Source organism: Haplochromis burtoni, unplaced genomic scaffold (genome assembly GCF_018398535.1).
Source record: "Haplochromis burtoni strain Fernald_Lab_line unplaced genomic scaffold, NCSU_Asbu1 Contig_90, whole genome shotgun sequence".
NCBI lineage: Eukaryota > Metazoa > Chordata > Actinopteri > Cichliformes > Cichlidae > Haplochromis > Haplochromis burtoni.
In genome coordinates, this window is record NW_024582451.1 from 59,824 (window position 1) to 77,652 (window position 17,829).

Here is a 17,829-nt window from a genome sequence, read left to right on the forward strand (position 1 = left end):
ACAGTAACTAAATAAACTAAATTAAATAATACAATATATCACAAAGTTCACAAAATATAGGCAATGGCTCTAATATATAAATATTCATATTATAGCAGAGAATATCTCTAGCTATGTATCTATATATAGATGTGTGTGTGTGTGTGTGTGTGTGTGTGTGTGTGTGTGTGTGTGTGTGTGTGTGTGTGTGTCTATATATATCTATATATCTATATATATGTATATCTCTTCTAGATTAATGCATATTTATCAGTTGTTTATTATATCAATGAATTCTGTGCAAAAGAGATCCCTGGTTCAGCCAGAGTCTGACTGAAATTGGAAAAATATCAACCTCCACACAACTAGAAAAGATCAGTTACTATCTAGTGTTTTTTGCTTTTAGAGACTAATTACAAGCTGACTACTCAGACGTTGAGTGTGCAATACTCGTAGCCTTTGGTTGACCACTTCTGATTGCATGGCAATTACAATGAAAAGTTGAGCCGTTTTGCCTCCAAACGGTCGGTCTGGCTCAGGCTGACTGCAATCACTCTCAGACAGTGTGAACGTTTGCAAATAATTTCTGGGTAATTTAGAAAAGTAGACAAGTCGGCCACACTCAGCTGGTTACCCTGGTTATGTTCTGGTTGTAGTCCTATTTAAAAGCAGCATTGCCAACTGCCTGTTTTTCTGGGGGAAGGAGGGGGTTTGAAATCAAACCATCTGAGTCTCTGTTTCATATCTAGAAGGTTCTGACTGGACTGGATGCTATTAGCTAATGTGAATTTCTATAGATGGCAACAGATTTTCAAATTCATAACACAAGGTAGCAATAGCTCTGGTTGTGCTGTTGTCTCCACGCAGCGTTTTCCCTGGAGTGACCGAGACATTGTACAATTACTTTTTAAACCAGCTTTGTTAATTGTGGTTCCATTTAGGAAAAGAATTTAAAAAATCCATTTAAATTTGTTTTTGTAATACTCAGAAATAGATGACTAGGGTAGTTTGCATATTCTACAACAAACCACAGACACTCACAGTCTGACCTTGGTTTCAGTGTCAGTGCCTTAAATGCATTTTCCTGTTTTCAGGTGTCACAGTGTGCAGTGCTGTGTTCTTACTAAAGAATATTAGGAAACAGTAGCATGCAAAACATGTGCTGAAATAGTTTAAATAACTTCCGCTCGTATTGCAAACTACATTAACACCTGGCATGTAATCAGCCCAGTAGAATGTCTGGATCCACATTAGTTAGCAGTTTTGCAGAAAGATGATGTCTCCAACTATTTATTTATTTTGGTTTGTCACTTATGATTTGAGCCAAACTAGTAAACTGATCCCATAAACTGTTTGTTTGGAGGAAACGATGGGATAAACTTCGCATTACTGCGGCTCTTCCAGGAGGTGGAGCTATCGCCTCTGCCAGTCTTTGTGCCTCAGGTGCACCTGTTGCCATAGCAGCACAAAGATAGTAGTGTTTCTCTCAGCTCCAAGGGAGTTAAAGTGTGTCTTTGTGTGCGCTTGTAAAAAGGCCAGTGTGTCTATGTGCGCCTTGCTGGGCCTGATTTGAATTCACTTTTACTAATGGTCGCGCACGCTCAGCACGCTCTCCGCTGCTGTCGAGAGTTTTCAGGAGTGTCTACGCGGCCAAAACTTTGCAATGACGGGGCTCCTGTCTGTGTTTTCTCTGCTGCCCGTCCAACCCTTAAAGAAGGAAGATGGCGGTGATGGAGAAGCCGAGGACGATGATGATCCAGGCGGGTCGGGAACAGCGAAGGCTGATGAACGCAAACGGTCTTCACAGGACGACGAAGATTCTTCTGATAAAGAGGCTGAGAGGTACCTCTGCATGCATGCTTTCTCAGTATCAACACATCACTGTTGTGTGGACAGATGCTCAGTTTGTTTTTATGATAGCCTGTTGACTGAGTGCCGCACACATATTTATCTATCCAGTTGTTCACATGTGAACTCCTCTTCAGTTTTTTTTTTTTTTTTTTTTTATGAGTTTAGTACTAACTCTTCATCTTCTGATGATTTTTAGAAACTTGTTGCGTAAAGCCAACATGAAGCTCAGTCAGGTGCTGGTTGAAGTCTTGAAGACCACAGCAGCAGCAGAGGAAACGATGGGCCTCCACATGCAGAGTCTGCGTGATGCTTCCGGTGCAGCACAACTTCCCCACTCCACCACACAGTCAGCCAATACAGAGCCACTCCGACTTTATAACACAGGTGAGCAACATCAAGATTCAGCAGTAATTCAATACTGAATCCAGTTATTAGCCAAAAACAAACAAGTGAAAGAGCAGACTGCAAAACTTCAAAATATGATTATGTGTTTGGGCTAAAAATACTGCTGATAGTAGCTGACCTTGTAGTACGAAAGTCATCATCAAAAACGACACTGATTAATTTCTTGAGATTTCTTTAAAACTCTAGACTTGAATTTCAAATTTGATCAGTCTCGCTCAAAACACAAAATAAAGCAATAACACTACATCCACAGTTATTTTAGCATCTGTAGCTGCAATTTAATTGCTTCTGTGATTAATAGGAAATGCAGTACCATGTGCCTGAACAAGGAGATGTTGCCTTCTGTGGAAAAAGTTGGCAAGCGAACATTTAATGCGATCAGATGCAGATAACAGTGCTGATGGTCGTATAATTGAGGTGTTAGAAAAGTATTAGATTGACCTAAATGGATGATTAAAGGTGAGGGTTATGTCTCCATGGAGGCTAAGCACAACACAGTCTCTTGTTAACTTTAGATCCTGGATTCATTTGTTATTTTGATACTTCCTAAAAAACATAGCTGCTCATAGTAATCAGTGACCTGCAGGTCATCAATAGGACATCAGAGGTTAGACGATTGTTTGGCTAACCTGGCGTAAGTCCAATGTTAGACTTTATCATGCATGCATTTCAGGTTGTCACTGCACAGACACTAAACATGTCCACCCGTATGCCTGCACTCTCCAAACAGACTGAGAAATATTATAATAAGAACATTATAATAATACCCGTCTGTGGAGTCCACAAGCGAGTATAATCCTTATTCTTCTTACTTTATTTTTTGGGGGGAAATATTACCTCTAAAGAGGACACTGAGGATTACAACACATTCTTGGCACTTTTGTACAAATTCCTATTATAACAGACTTTTGCTGATTGCAGGTCAAAGTGGAATAAAAAGCCAAATAGTATTTTTAAAAAGTATGGTTGTGCTTATCTGGGAGGCATTCAACGTAACACTTAAGGCTTTTTTTTTTTATTGCACAAGTTTTCTCAAAAGCGTGTTGTCCCATGATTGATATCAGTCATAAAGTCCAGCCAGTCGTGTATGCACGCTAGATCGGGGTTGGTCTTATCACATACTTTCATGCAAAACAGTTGGAGCTGGTGAATCACCGACCTGTGTGACGTTTATATATGCAACCGTGACAGCACTTTATCTCATTTCCCCTTTTTAATGAAAACATATTTAAAACACAGTTGAGCAACAAATGCCTGTAAAAGTCACAAAACACCACACATAAGTGTGCCCGTGTTGCACAGCAACTACAGTGCGTTAAGTGTTTTTGTGCCACATCAATTCATTAACTTTTCTGTTAGTTTGTTTTGCATTACCCCCCACAGTGTGAACTCTTCCAAGTTTTGTTACCAGGTTGCATAAGAAGTCTTTCATTTAGGAACAGAGCCAGTTGGGTTTCACACGTTTTTTTTTTGTGGTTACAATTAGAGAAACCAGCGTCATAATAAAACCGGCTCGTGTCCTTCAGAAGCTGCTTTGTCCCGTTGTGCTGCATCTTTGTCGCGCTGCCTTCTTCTTCTGCTGTCATGATACTGTGTGATTATGAGCTTAATAACATAATGTGAGTTACATAATCTGTCAGCTGTGTTACGGGCAGTTATGCGAGTGTGCTGGACCCAGTTTGAACTGGATGATGTGTGCACGCTCACCCTTATTTTGGTTATATATTTAGCACTCTTTGGCATATGACTAGCATTTTTAATGCTTACCAAACATGAAGCTTTAAACTGCTGCGTCCTTACTTAGCATCTGTGAGTCCATGTTGCTTCCCCACAGTACTTTGGTTAATCTCAAATTAGGCACCACTCAGGCCCTAACTGAACTTTTAGATACAGACTATTAGATTTAACTTAAAATATGCACACGTTGAAACAAACATGATGCATTTCTGCCTTCTGTTGCTCTGGTTAAATTCCAGGTTATACTTCAGGACGTTTACAGGGCGGTGAGACTGGTGCAGACAATGTGAGCATGTGGTCCAGAGAGATGAAGACTCCTGAGGGTCTGGAAGTGTCCCAGCAGATGATGGACAGTCTGCTGCTCGGGCCAGGGCCTCAGCTCGAGAACGAGGAATATTTAATGGGAATCAGCAGCCGACTGCAGACAGCTCTGGAGAAAATGTTGATGGCCATCACTGACACCACTAACCAGGTATACCCCAAGCATTGTTGGTTGTTAATGATTTGAGTTGTCCCCTTCCATTCATTTATTAACTTTTTTATTGGGTAGCTCACCTGTGAGTCTTATCTTATTGGGCAGATTTAGTTATTTTTAACCCAATTATAATAAAAAAAAAAAAATTAAGCATGCATAATAATAATAATAATGAAAAAGCCCAAACAATGCTTGATCTTTTTGATATTTACTGGTACTCTCTGCATCCTGAGACTTGCAAAAGAAGATGAGTACTGCTCCCTAAATATGAGGGAAGAGCTGGCAGGAAGTTAGCTTACCATACAGGCTAGAAACAAGGGGAACGGCTCGTGTGGCTTGCTCCAAAGATCAAAAATCCCCCAAAAGTACCTCTTTAACTAACCGATTAACTCAGTACATTTCATTAATTAGCAAACCAACTCATAAAAACCATTTCCAGGGAACCAGAGGTATCATTCTCCTAATTAAGCCTTCATTAAGTGATAATAAATTAAAGTTTAGCAGGAGACCACAAGCTTTAATATTTGACATTTTTCTTGCTCTGACTCATTTTGACACCTTGCCCTAGCTTATTGTCCTCTGTCCAGTGAAACTGGTTCTCTGTGGGTTCAGGTTTCAGAACAATCCCTCATGAATCACCCTGTGTTTATGTCCCTAAAAGTTACCAATAAACAGAAAGCTCCAGTGACACATGTAGGCTTTGTCAAAGTATTTAAATGCACACACTCAACTCCGTCACCCCGCTCCCCTTCTCTCGTTCTACTCCTGTTCATGGAGACATAATAGGGATGAGGTGGCAGAATGTGACTGGCAACAAAGTTGTCCTGTCTAGAAACTCGGGCACACAAAAGAGCAGCCTCATTCCCAGCGGTTGCCTGTAGATACGAGGAGTATTTACACAGAGCTTTTGTCCGGCCTCCCAGCCTATCGTAGTCCAGTTCCACCAGAACAACTCCATCCCCCTCCCCTTAGGCCATCCACGTAGAGCATGTCCTGTGACAACGCGCAGAGACGAGGCCAGTCTAACTAGGCCAGTGAGCGTGTTACAGTAACTGAATGCACAGCGTATCACCCCAGCGGCTAAAATTCATGTGTTATTCATGCTCGAGTGAGCTTTATCGTGGCAATCTAAAAATAGCTTTAAAGAAATTTCAGGCTGTTGTTTTAGCATCCATTTACACCACACTGTTATTTATGGAATCACTGGTTGTTAGGGGTTTTGGCGTGTTTGTTTGTTTTTTCAAAGGGTATATTCTCCAAATTTTGTTAAGAGTAATAATTTGGGTTACCAAATAATTTTAAGCAGCAATACCAGAACTCTTCTAACAGAGAAACACGTGCTCTAGTAATTTTAAATAGTTACTTTTAACCATTCTCTGGCATCATATAGACCAAATAATTTTATAAAGGTAGTTAAGAAACTGCTACAAGGTGAAAATGATCCTTATTTGTTCTCCGGTAAAGAAATACTGAAGTTTCTACAAGCTGCTTTTTAATTTGTGTGTACTTCTCCAAGTACATGCAATTAATCGCTCCCATAAACTTGTAATCAACAAAGCCTCTAATGGCGTCTCAGTGATTTTCCTGCTGCTATTGATTCTGTGTTCATTTGTCTTGACTCTGGCTGGTGCTAAGTGATCATGTCTTGGATTGATGTAACAAGCCCGATCAGGAATGTTAACTGTCTGTTGAACAACCGCTGTAAATTATTTGCCTGGGGAAGGTGTTTGCATGGTTATTGCCCACTCCCATTATACGTGGGCGAGATGTGGAAATTGCTCGTGTGCAGCAAATTCAAAAGTTGACTCTACAAATGGAGACTTTACTTTAGGTTTGACCAAGAGGCAGCGTGTCAAAAAGCCTTAATTGCTTTTTTTTTTTTTTGCTGTGCACAGGAAAAGGAATCTGGTTTGACAGCTTTCTGAAGGGAGTGTGTTTTGTCTGTGGTTATTTCTGTGAATAGGAGTGTGTGTGTATGAGATCTATTTGCAAGTCTACCTAGCCCTCTGGCTCTAAGGATTGAAGCCACACCTGCTTCCCTCCCACTTTTTTTCCCCCAGCAGTATCCTGCTCTCTGTAATGAATGTAGGAAGTGGAAAAAGTGCCCTCGTCTGTTGAAAATGCTTTTGGATGGTTTGGATTTGAATCTTTTTTTCTTTTTTCCCCCCCTGTGGCATGGCAGAAGCGTAGAGATGGGTAAAGGAAGTTTAGCAGTGTGAGAGTATCTCTCGCTGGTAGTAATTAAACCTCGCCTGACAGGAGAGTAGTGAGGGATATTATGGTAAGAGCACGGGAGCATGCGTGGAGCGGGAATGACAGCAACCCTAGAAGGAAGTAAGAAGGAAAGAGTGAGTGACTACAGATCTGAGCGCTGTCATTTCACCCTTGGCCGACTGCTGCTCGGACTAAACAATTAAAAAGGGGGCCAGTGGGAGGCTTCCCGGCAGGTTTGGGTTGCTACAGCGGCATAGTATTGTTAATGAATCTCCAGAGAGAGAAAGCGAGTGGAGGGAGAGGAGAGCAGGCGGGAGCAGATGTGGGGGTGTGAGCTTCACTGAGCGGTATGATATGGTTTCACTTCAAAGAAAAAGAAGAGCAGAGAGAAGGCTGGGGAGCTTTAAAGAAGGCATAGAGCAAAGAAATGCTTGTCTTTGTGTTTACATACCTCCTGCAGTCACGGTCAGGAATGCTCTTTAACCTGCTGGACCCAGAAATGACTTCCACCTGCTGCCGAGGATGACACTTTCTAGTAGGATCATAAAATCCTTACCCTCACCGGATGATTTTCTCTCTCAGCATTTACCTGGATTTCTTTCTACCTCAACCAGAAAGCATGTGATTGAGCTGACGTGAATGTCACCTCCAAAGATTGTTTACTCTTCTGCTGAGCGTACCAAACACATAGAAACTGTTGCTTGGAGCTATCCACAACACTATTCACGCCTTCATCCCCCGCTGGACTTCATTGTCATTCTCAGTTTGCCTAGCTCAGCCTGACGGATAACAGCACCTGGAAATCCTTTTTGATGACTTCAGATAAGATTCAAAGCGAGGTTCTCCCATCATCCGTACGTCGTCTACCATGGATTCATATCGCTCTTACTGGAACTCGAGTATGCAGAGCAGCACGTGGCTCGAAGGGGAGGACAAGGATGTGTACGAGGTGGAATCTCGCATACCCCTTCCTCGACCATTCCCATTTTGCAGCACGCTGAACGAGAAAAACGCTGTGGTGGTGCAGACACAGATTTCACATGTCAATCACAGGACTAGCGGCCACCTTCTTAAAGTCGTCTCCAAAATCTCCCTGCCCACTCCCCCTTATACAGTAAGTTTACACCTGGTGACCCACAGATGGACTGTGTGTAAATTATACTTGTGGAGGTTGTTTGTGCTGCTCTTTACAGCTCAGTAGTTCAGATCTACATATTCAGGTGTGAGTTGAACCGTTCCACGTAGGCACACTTGGTAAACGATTATAACTTCTCTGTGGTAGGATCATGTTACCACTTCCCATAATTTTACAATCAGACCTTTGCTCAGGGAGATATGGAAATCTATGGAAAATGTAGTGTGGAATGAGGTAGTGTGCTCCTGGTTTATTGCGTTTTAATGATTTCATAGCTGTCCACAAGAAAAATATGCCTTCTGTCACATGACCAGCAGGTCTTTGCACAAGGATGATATAATTATTGTATCACATCCTGCACACAACCACAGTTTATTACTCGCTTTAGCTGGCCCTTTACGCAATGCCAGCACACATGTTGAAGTTTATCATAACAACATTGCACACAGACACTGCTGAACGCTGTTGTCAAAGCATTTGTAATGGTTGTTATACTTACACAACACTTTTTTTTATTTTGAACATACTTAATTTGATTTGCCAGTTTTTGTTTCTGCTGTAAATCCTTTGAAAGATGGGCAGTGTAGTGGTATGGTGGTTAGCACTGTTGTGTGGTTGTTCTAAATTGGCTTCATGTGTTTCTGAGGTCAGTAACAGCTGGGACAGCTTTCAGGACCCCTGTGGTGAAATTAAGTTGGACAAGTTGACAATCTTATTCTTAAATAGACTGATGGATACACTTCAAATCGATATCTGGATCTTCTTCTTCTTTCAGCTGCTCCCATTAGGGCAGGGATGTCAAATTCATTTTACTTTGTGAGCAATTTACAGCCCCTTGTAATTGGGCCACATAGGTGAAACTCCCCTTTCTGTCTCAGAAAGGTTGGGGAAACCTGCAGGCAGCTGAGACTCAAGAAGTCACTTGGATGAGTGACGAAACGTTTCTCCCATTGAAAATGCTACGTCCAGATGAACAAAATCAACCTTTTGGGATCCCCTTTCTGTCAGTGTAAAGAAATTTCACTACACATTTAATCCTCAAGATACCTTAATATAAGAAAAAGAAGTGTAATTGTAAAGAAATGATGTTGTAATGAAATGAAAAACATCTTAAATTGTAAGAAATAAATATGTAAAATGACAGAAAGTGTATCCATGTGTACAATGAATAGTGTGTAATGGATACAGTGTAGCCCATCCTCCCATTATTAAAAAAAAAAGAAAAAAAAAAGAAGATGAATTATTGCCTAATTATTTTGGTGTCTAATTAATGCCCATGTGGGAATTTTTTTATCTGTAAACATAAAGCTGTAAAACTTATGAAAATATAGTTAAAAGTCCAAAATTTATGCCTTCTTTTACCTTCTCCAAAGTTGTCCATTGGGGGCGGATTGAAGTTTGCTGGGCTGATTCTGGCCCCCCGAGCCTTATGTTTCACACCCCTGCTTTAGAGGATCACCTGCCTCCGTCTCATCCTATCCTTAGCATCCTCCTCTGTCACACCAACCCTCTGCATGTCCTCCTTCACTCCATGCATGGATCTTCTCTGTGATCTTCATATTTTCCTCCTGCATGTTCAACATGATATGTCCAGTGTGTCCATTATCCCTCCTCTGCACGTCAGTTCTAATCAATATGTGCATATAGGTGATTTATCACAATTTGACATCTGTGCAAAATGACACACACATCAGCAGTAAGAGGCTTAAAGTGCTTTTATACGTGGGGCACAATTATAATATCACAATAAAAATGATGCACAAATAATCATCAAGCTGTCCAAACCAGAATTTAACTTTTTCATTTCAATGAGAGATGTCCTGCTCATCATCTTCTATTCACTGATGTAGAAAATTTAAAGTTGTATGTAAAATTAGTGGGCTTTAATGAAATAGTGCATTTTCACAGTAATGTTTGAAACATTGAGATTCTTTACTGTAAAGACGACTACATTCTTGTTAAAGATCATCTCTTTCCAATTCTCCTCTCAGGTCGAACATGCCCGGATGACCCAGACTGAGCTGATGCGGGAGTCCTTCCGCCACAACAAGGAGATGAACGAGCTCCTCCAGAAGCAGGAGGAGCTGCAGGAGAGGGTGATGGAGGAGGCTCAGGCACGGGAGCAGCTGGCTCTGGAACTTCACCGAGCGGAGGGTGAGGTTTTACTTTTATGTAGGAAAACCTTCTAGTTTATGTTCATTCTTACAAAGTGACTGAAGGAACTGAGCTATAGCTTCATTTTAATTTAAGTGCTGATCAATTTTAATGTGAGCCAGGGAAGCGTTCGCTCTTTGTGGGCCTTGTAAGGGACACTTCCTTTACAGTAGCCTCTTAGGCTCTGATCAATGATGTGATAAAGTGAGTCTGACGAATGATTAGAGAAAATGGGGAGAGCTGCATTAAGTGGAAACGCATGTGTGCATGGGGTTGGAGGCTGTCACGGGGAGTGATGGGATCAGCTGTTTGAGAGGCCATCTGTGGTGAGAACTCAGCAAATGGTAATTATTGTTTCTGAGCCTGTCTTTGGGTTTGTGTTTGAACATTTGATTGCATCTGTGTGACAACAACATTATGAAGGACTGTGAATGGTGGTGAGAGTAATCACGAGAGAACAAATTTAAATATTTAAGCTATTAAAGTCCAGTAGAGTAGTTTGAATGCTGCGATGGGCCTGGCTGTCCATGTCAGAGACAGCTGCCCTATGAGGGTCAGCTGTTGCACCCATATGCATGCTCACACCAGAAACTCACGGGACCCACTACATCCACTACACTGTCGTTTAAAGCCCAGTTTGGTAGCAGTAGAGTACAACAATTATTCCCTTCTGATTAGCTGTGTGGACGCTGTGAGCAGCGGTGAGTTTATCGCATTTTTAATCTCACTTTTTTTTCTTTTCTTTTTTTTTTTGAAGATCCTGTTGCAGTGTTTGTTTTCAGTAATCCTAGATGAGATGCAAATATTTGATGTCATAAAATAACTTCATACTTTTATAGGTAGGGCTGCAACAGTAATGATAAATTTGCAACTGTACATCACATGACACCTTCTGTCCTTTGACCTCTGATTTAGATGTGGAAAAACTCATTTAGAACCTTTTTTTTTTTTAGCAGCAGTAACTTCAAAGAAAATCAACTAATCCTCACTTTATACACACATAAAAGTCTCATTCATCAAAACAGCTGGGAGGTAATTTTCAGTCAATCATGTAAACAAGAGCAGCTGTTCCTTTCTGGTCGTGTCAGGTGCTTCTTCTGTAAGGGAGTGTTTGAAATTTGCTAAGCGTGTGTTTTTTGGACATCTTCTTGTTCACATACCAGTTAAGTGAAAGAGAAGAAAAATCTAATCCCCATTGTGTGGATAAACCATGAAGCTAAAACCTCAGGGCGTGGCCTTTTCAAACTGGTTTTGAATCAACCCAAGAGACAGGTTCAGCATTGACAAAAGGAACTTGACTTGATGGAACATATTAGATGTCAATGAAAACACAAACAGGTCCTGCTTTTGTTATGTTTGAATCAGGGGAAAAATGCTTTGTCAGATTAGCTGTAAGATCACGATGATGTGGTGCAGTAATTCTTTGCCACCTTAAATGTGGTTGCAGGTTCCCAAGACGCTTACGTTTATCTGGTTAATGATGTTTTTTGTTATTTTAAAGCAAGTAATCATGCGAGTTTGATTGCTGATCATGGAGAGATCCCTCCTTAGGCAAACTTTACACACACCTTAAGTTCAATTTGATATGTCTGAGATAAAATCACCTGACAGCACAGGTGACACTCGCCTACTGTCTCTCAGTGCTGTCATCAAGTCAGAAAATAGACTCGCGGAAGCTCTAGCAGGACAAAATAAACATTTCCTTATCAGTTTTGAGTGTGTGAATGCCTCCTTTTTTGCGTCTATGAAGTTGAATTGATTTCCTGGTGCATAATGCTTGGTGACCTGTAGATCATTTAGAGCATTTCATTGTGTTTTACAGCTCGGTCACATATTCATGTCGAGCAAAATGGGTCAGACATTCTCACTCGTGTTTTTGTGCCTCAGCGTGCACATATGCACATACAATGTGTTTTGTGTGTCGGTGTGCGTGCGTGTGCGTGCGTGTGTTGTTGGTAACCAGTGATTTTATTGCATCCTTCTTCTTAGTGCTCATTCATCTGAATTGGTGCCAGTATTAAAACCCAAAGAAACTCCTTTAGAGTAGATCCGTCAATTCATCAGAGAGCAAAAAGCTGTGAATATGCATAAATAGCTCTTTCTGCAACCTTTATAACAGTTTTTGCTCACATTGTCCACTGTCAGGTCTGATTGATGGATACACGGGTGAACGGGCAGCGCTGGAGGAGCAGTTGCGTCACAAGGAAGAGCTCCAACTGAGTCTCGAGCAAGAGCTGCAGGTAAGGAGGAAAAATATTAATCCAATTACTAAGTACTTGACACCATGATTGTGTAATTCTGCCTCTGGCACATTAGTGGCTCAGATGTAAGCACAGTGACACGTGACGCAGAAGTTTGAATTCAGTTCAATTGTGGCCAAGTCATATAATAGTACTGGTCTGCACTAGTGGCATATTCATGTTTTATGTTCAGGTTTCAGCCCCTGAAACTTGAGAGCGATGATAAACTAACTGTAAAAACTGATCCTCTTTGTGTGTTAAGTTAGCTTGTTTGTGTTTGTTAGTGCCATGGAGCCACAAAATGAAATGCATTAATGAGTGGCATGTACTGTAGTTCATGCTGCGTCCACCACACTCCCAACAAAGTCAGGCTTTCCTGGAATTAGCTGGTTTTACAAAACCTAAAACTCAGTCACGACGGTGGTTATCAACTTTCTCTGTTAAGCGGGGATTTCTGCATCATGCTTTGTCTATACTCTCATAAAAAGAGGCGTTTTGCGTGTCACATGATTCTTCTGCACAAATTGATCCTATGAGTGCCACCTAGTCGAGTCACAGACATTATCTGATTAAAATGATGATAAAAAAATCTGTAAAATCCAACACTGTTGCAAATAAAACATGAAATGAATGCTGCAGAAAATCGTTAATCTTGTGATTTAGTGCACAGAGCGGTGAAATAAACATTTCAATTCAAGCTCTGAAGCTTTAAACTTTTCACATTTAAGTATTAAAGGCTGCTGTCCTGTAGTCTAATGAAAGAGATGTGAAAATGTCTTTAGTTTGTCAGCAGATTAAAGTGAGATTAATTATTGATTGTTAGGTATTCTTTGTGTTTTTAGCAGCTGCAATTCTTGCAGTGTAACAGTGACTTATTAGCAAATCATAGTAACAGTGCCACTTGCAGTTTGTTCTGCTGTAACTTTGAAGCTGAGCTTGGTGATGTTAGTGAAAATGAGGCACTTGATTTTAAACTGAAACTCATAATCGTGATGTAACTAGCTAAAAAAAGATATATAACTGTGCCATTTCCTTTTGTGTAAGTGAAAACTCCGACTTTAAGCTCGACACATTAATCCCGCTCTCGTAGTACAACCCTGTGTTGATGGAAACATGAGTGCAGCTGAAACGGATCATCTTGGGGTTACTCAGCATGTCTGTGAAGACTGATGATAGTTGTGGTGCAGACTTGAATAATACTTCACTCACTGTACACTAGTAATAATGGTCAATTTTGATTTCAATGTGTGTACCTTGTTTGCCAAGTCTGTTATTTATTTTATCCCTTCACTGCTGATGTGTGAAAGAACTTTTTATCACCCCTGTGTTTATGCTGCTTCTGATTTTGTTTGTGTTGGCCCAGGAAGATTACTTGTTACTGCTATAGTGACTAATATGAGCTCCAATTTAATTAAAAAACAAAGACTGATACAAAGACAGATTACAGCATCTGCATCACCCAGTATTTTTAGACAAATACAATAATGGTTATTTTAAAATAAAATTGTAAATTTACATCCTTGAAATGAATCGTTGTCCTTTGAACTCCAAAAGTTATGATGAATGAGGCAAATGTAGAATATCAAACGTAAAAAACAGCCCCACATTTTTTGTGTTTTCTTGTAGGTCACTAGTACTCGACTTCATGAGTTGGAGCAGGAGAAGTTTCAGATGCAGGAAGAGCGCGAGCTGCTGTCACGGCAACAAGACGCAATGAAGGAGGACGCCGGGCCCCGTGAGCTTTGTACGTATCCCGGCGTTCCCTTAATGATGATAAAGGAAGTGTGTTTTTAAAATGACCCAAAGCAGCTGGAAATAAGTTAACATGGTCTGAACTTTAAACACCAGTTGGTCTGGAGGTCAAAAGGTTACTTGGTTATATTAAATCAATTTTTAATGAGCTGTAATTAGATAGTGAAAACAATGACAGGAACAGAGATCAAAGATCAACAAGTCAATAAAATGTTTATTTGTTGAATGTTTGATTAAAGCTCCTGAGGATTTCTTAAACTCTTGCTACTGTTTCACATCACACATTTTCAGGTATTTGCTGAAGAAACGTCAATGTTGATAACCGTATTAGCTAATTTTTTGCACTGTATTGTCAAAAAAAGGTGTGCCGTGAGTGTATTCTTTCATAAAAACAAAAAACGTAAGTATTCTGTATTTTAGAAATTAAACAGGGGCTCTTTGAGGAACCTTTCCTTTCACAGCGCACTTTGCACAGCCCTAACCTACTACTGTGGCACAGGCAGACGAGCACTGCCATCCTGTCTCCACCTATTTCCATTCTTTATCTCAAGAGTTTTCCTGTTCATTACAAAAACAAGAGCATGTTAAACTCCTGTGCTTTCTCATTCTCCTGTAGGCCTAGTTGAAGCTGCAATGGTTGCAGCACCTGAAGCAGGTGTGTCCACTTTGAGCATGGCTCAGTCGTGTCTATATGTTCTCTTATTTGTCTAGCTGAGTCACGCTGTTTTACATCTCTAACCTCCCAATCCAGCAACTCACCAGCACAGCTTGGAGCTTGCTTGCTATGGGCTCATAAACTCACTCAGTCCAATCACTAACCCGTGCTTCGGCTGTTCACTTTGATTGATTTTTGTCCTGGTTTGTCATTTTTAAATGTCAATGTTGGCACTCATGTTAGCATGATGAAATGGACGACATTTTTATGTAGGCATTGTTTCCTAATCGCCATTCATCTTTATAACTCTACATGGAGTACTTTCCCCCTGCCTGTAAATGCTTATTGGGCATGGATATTGCAATGTCTGGACTGTCCATGTGTTAGACCTGTCATTTGTACTTTTTCACCCTGTTACTTTTGCACTAATCTTCTGGGTTTTGGTACTGGGTGAACCGGTGTGGGTTGTTCACTGGTGGCAGCAGAAGGGCAAAGATGGGGGATCATGTTTGGTGACATGTTTGGAAGTGGATTGAAATGTTGGAAGAGTCTGATTCTAGCCTTTAATTCAGTTGTAAAGGTGACCACAGTGTAGAAAATTAAGACTGGGTTGTTCACTAGATTGTTAGTAGATTATTTTGGTACAAAGCAAGCAGCATTTAATTCACTCCCAAGGCTCTCAGACTTCAGACTCTTCATCTCAACTTCCTTCCATCACCAAAATCAAAGCTGAACCAGCGATCATTAGATCCTAACTTTCCGTCCTTCCTTCGTCGCAGACCTGCTGGAGGAGACGGAGAAGCTGATGAAAGAGAAGGTGGAGGTGCAGAGGCAGGCAGAGAAGGAGAACTCTGACCTACTGAAACAGGTGAAGCTGCTGGAGGTGGAGCTGGAGGAGCAGGTCAACAGGGTGATGGAGCTGGAGAGCACTCGGACGACAGAGAGCGGGGACCTCCGACAGCAGATCCAGGCCCTGGAGAAACAGCTGGAGAAGAACAGGAAGTTTCTGGATGTAAGTGACGATGAGAAAAACCTCTAACCTCGTGTATCGTTTAATCGTGTATGTCATTGTTTCTAAAACAAAACAAAGCAAAAAAATTTCCAGCTTCTTAAAAGTGAACCTATGAGCCTGTGTGAACCACTTCTCTTTCTAGAGTAGGGGTCAGAATTTAGTAAAACTTACACACGTTGCCTACAACCAAGTGGTGTCAAGGTATTATTTGCAGTTTTACAGGACCTTTTCCATTTTCACAAGAATCAACACTCCTCCTGGTCAGATTTTAGTGTAACAGGATGAAATTGTCCTGGTTATGACCGTTTGTGAGCGCCATGACTTCTCAGTGGATTTTAACTCATTAGTTTGTGCAGTGCACCCAAACAATGACAACCAGACTACACATTACAATAACCTGTGATGTATCATAACCAGGTAATCTACTGCAGTACATCACAGATGTTCTGGTTATGTAACATTTAACTAAATATATGTTGTTTCTGGACTTTTACTCACACAAATTAATCATTTTGAATATTTTAAATTTACCATGGCGTTATTTTACTACTTTTGGGGGCATAACAGACAAAAGAGCTCTATAAAATCCCCATCAGGGGATCAAATGCCCCCAGATTCCCCATCAGCATAGGAGTTTAAGAATTCAGGATTTTTCCTATAAATTGTCACTTGTCTATAGGTGACAGCTGACATTTAGCAGCACATTCAGAGTCAAAATTTACATTTTTACAAAAGTAACCCATATTTTAGACACCTGTTCGTCAAATCATTTAAATGTTTCTGAATAGAGACTCATTTTTAATTCCAGGTGAAACACAGGAAGCAGCTGTAAAGATTAAAGCTTCCTGGTGAAAGTAATGCATGAATTTTCAGCTGCACGCCACACTAGATGGTTTAAAATCCAGCCTTAATGTTCTCATGATATTTTGGCTGAGCGCTTATCATCTCTGATGATAATGAGTTGTGTTCCCATCACAACAATTGGGCCACTTGGCTGGGATTGAAATGTGGACCGAATGCAAATTCTTTCTATTCTGTGCTGCTGACGTTGGATATTTAATAATCACGTGTTTGCAAAAAAAAATCATTTTCTGTTTTTTGGCAACCAGTAGCGTTTTTTCTCTTCTTCTTTATTTTCTGTAAAAATGTTCTGGTGATTTTATTCTCATTTAAATCTTTTACTGGAATTAAGTTTTTCCATGTTGCTGTTGTTCCTACATCGTCAAAATAATGCTGGTCCAGGATCAACATTGCAAATGACCAATGACAGTGTCTAAGGAGCTTGGAAAGAACGATGACCTGGATGACTGAGAACCTTCACAGACATAGCCTTGATTTAGCATTAGCCAAGAAGTTTGCTAACACTTTCAAAAACTATCACTAACAAACCAACACGAGTAACCTAAATTTAACTAGCAACAGTATTGCTGTTATACTGTATAAATTAATAAAGAAATGCTTACTATTTGTTCCAGAAGAGAGTTTTATATAAACAAAAGCATCTTTTCTCTCGTCCCCGTACGTTGCAAAGCTGTGACATCACAACAGTGTCACTGGTCATTTGCAATGTTGTTTCTACACAATCATGATGTTGGTGCCATATATCTAAACTCAGACATTAATATGAAACATTCTTTCTGAAAGTGAACAAAGACACATCAGTGCTGTGTTTCAGTGCTTACCTTGCACACAAATTTAGCAAAATCCGTGGCAATTGTGCGCTGCCAACTACAGCGGGAACGTGTTGGACTTAAATGTGATAAACTCCTGATAGAAGATTATTAACAACAAGCAGTATGTGATTCAGAGTTAAACTCATCAAACTAGGCCACCAGCTGGCACCTTCCTTCAGCTCACACTTGTGTAATGCAGGACTGACGAGACAATAAAATCTTTAAAACATTTTTAACAAGAGGAAACAATAGAGGAAGCAAATAACACATTAAATACTTGTACTCACAAGTATCAGTGTAATGTGGTGTTGATCAGTATTGGTCTCCGTCTTCATTATTTGTTGATCTTTCTTTCATCTGTATTTTGGCATGTAGGAGCAAGCTGTAGACCGAGAACATGAGAGGGATTTCTTCCAGCAGGAGATCCAGAAACTGGAGCAACAACTGAAGAACCCACAGAAGCTTCAGGCCAGCTCTGAGCAAAGAAACCAAGAGGTAACAGGAGAAAGCTGCGCTTTCTGCCAGAGGACCAGGCTGCAAAAGAGAC

At 40.6% G+C, this 17,829-nt stretch overlaps 1 protein-coding gene across 4 annotated transcripts in view; it reads left to right on the forward strand.

Moving 5' to 3' along the window:
• The window catches only part of akap9 (A kinase (PRKA) anchor protein 9), a 66,446-nt gene that overhangs the window by 31,578 nt on the left and 17,039 nt on the right, over positions 1-17,829 (forward strand). For 3 of the 4 annotated variants that reach the window (XM_005927539.1, XM_005927542.1, XM_005927541.1), the window contains 9 exons: positions 1,694-1,821; positions 2,027-2,214; positions 4,212-4,444; positions 9,788-9,950; positions 12,096-12,190; positions 13,817-13,934; positions 14,559-14,597; positions 15,377-15,609; positions 17,658-17,777. In XM_005927539.1, the coding sequence (XP_005927601.1) occupies positions 1,694-1,821; positions 2,027-2,214; positions 4,212-4,444; positions 9,788-9,950; positions 12,096-12,190; positions 13,817-13,934; positions 14,559-14,597; positions 15,377-15,609; positions 17,658-17,777 (1,317 nt within the window). The remainder of the gene's footprint in view (positions 1-1,693; positions 1,822-2,026; positions 2,215-4,211; positions 4,445-9,787; positions 9,951-12,095; positions 12,191-13,816; positions 13,935-14,558; positions 14,598-15,376; positions 15,610-17,657; positions 17,778-17,829) is intronic. The other variant, XM_005927540.1, reaches the window with a different exon arrangement.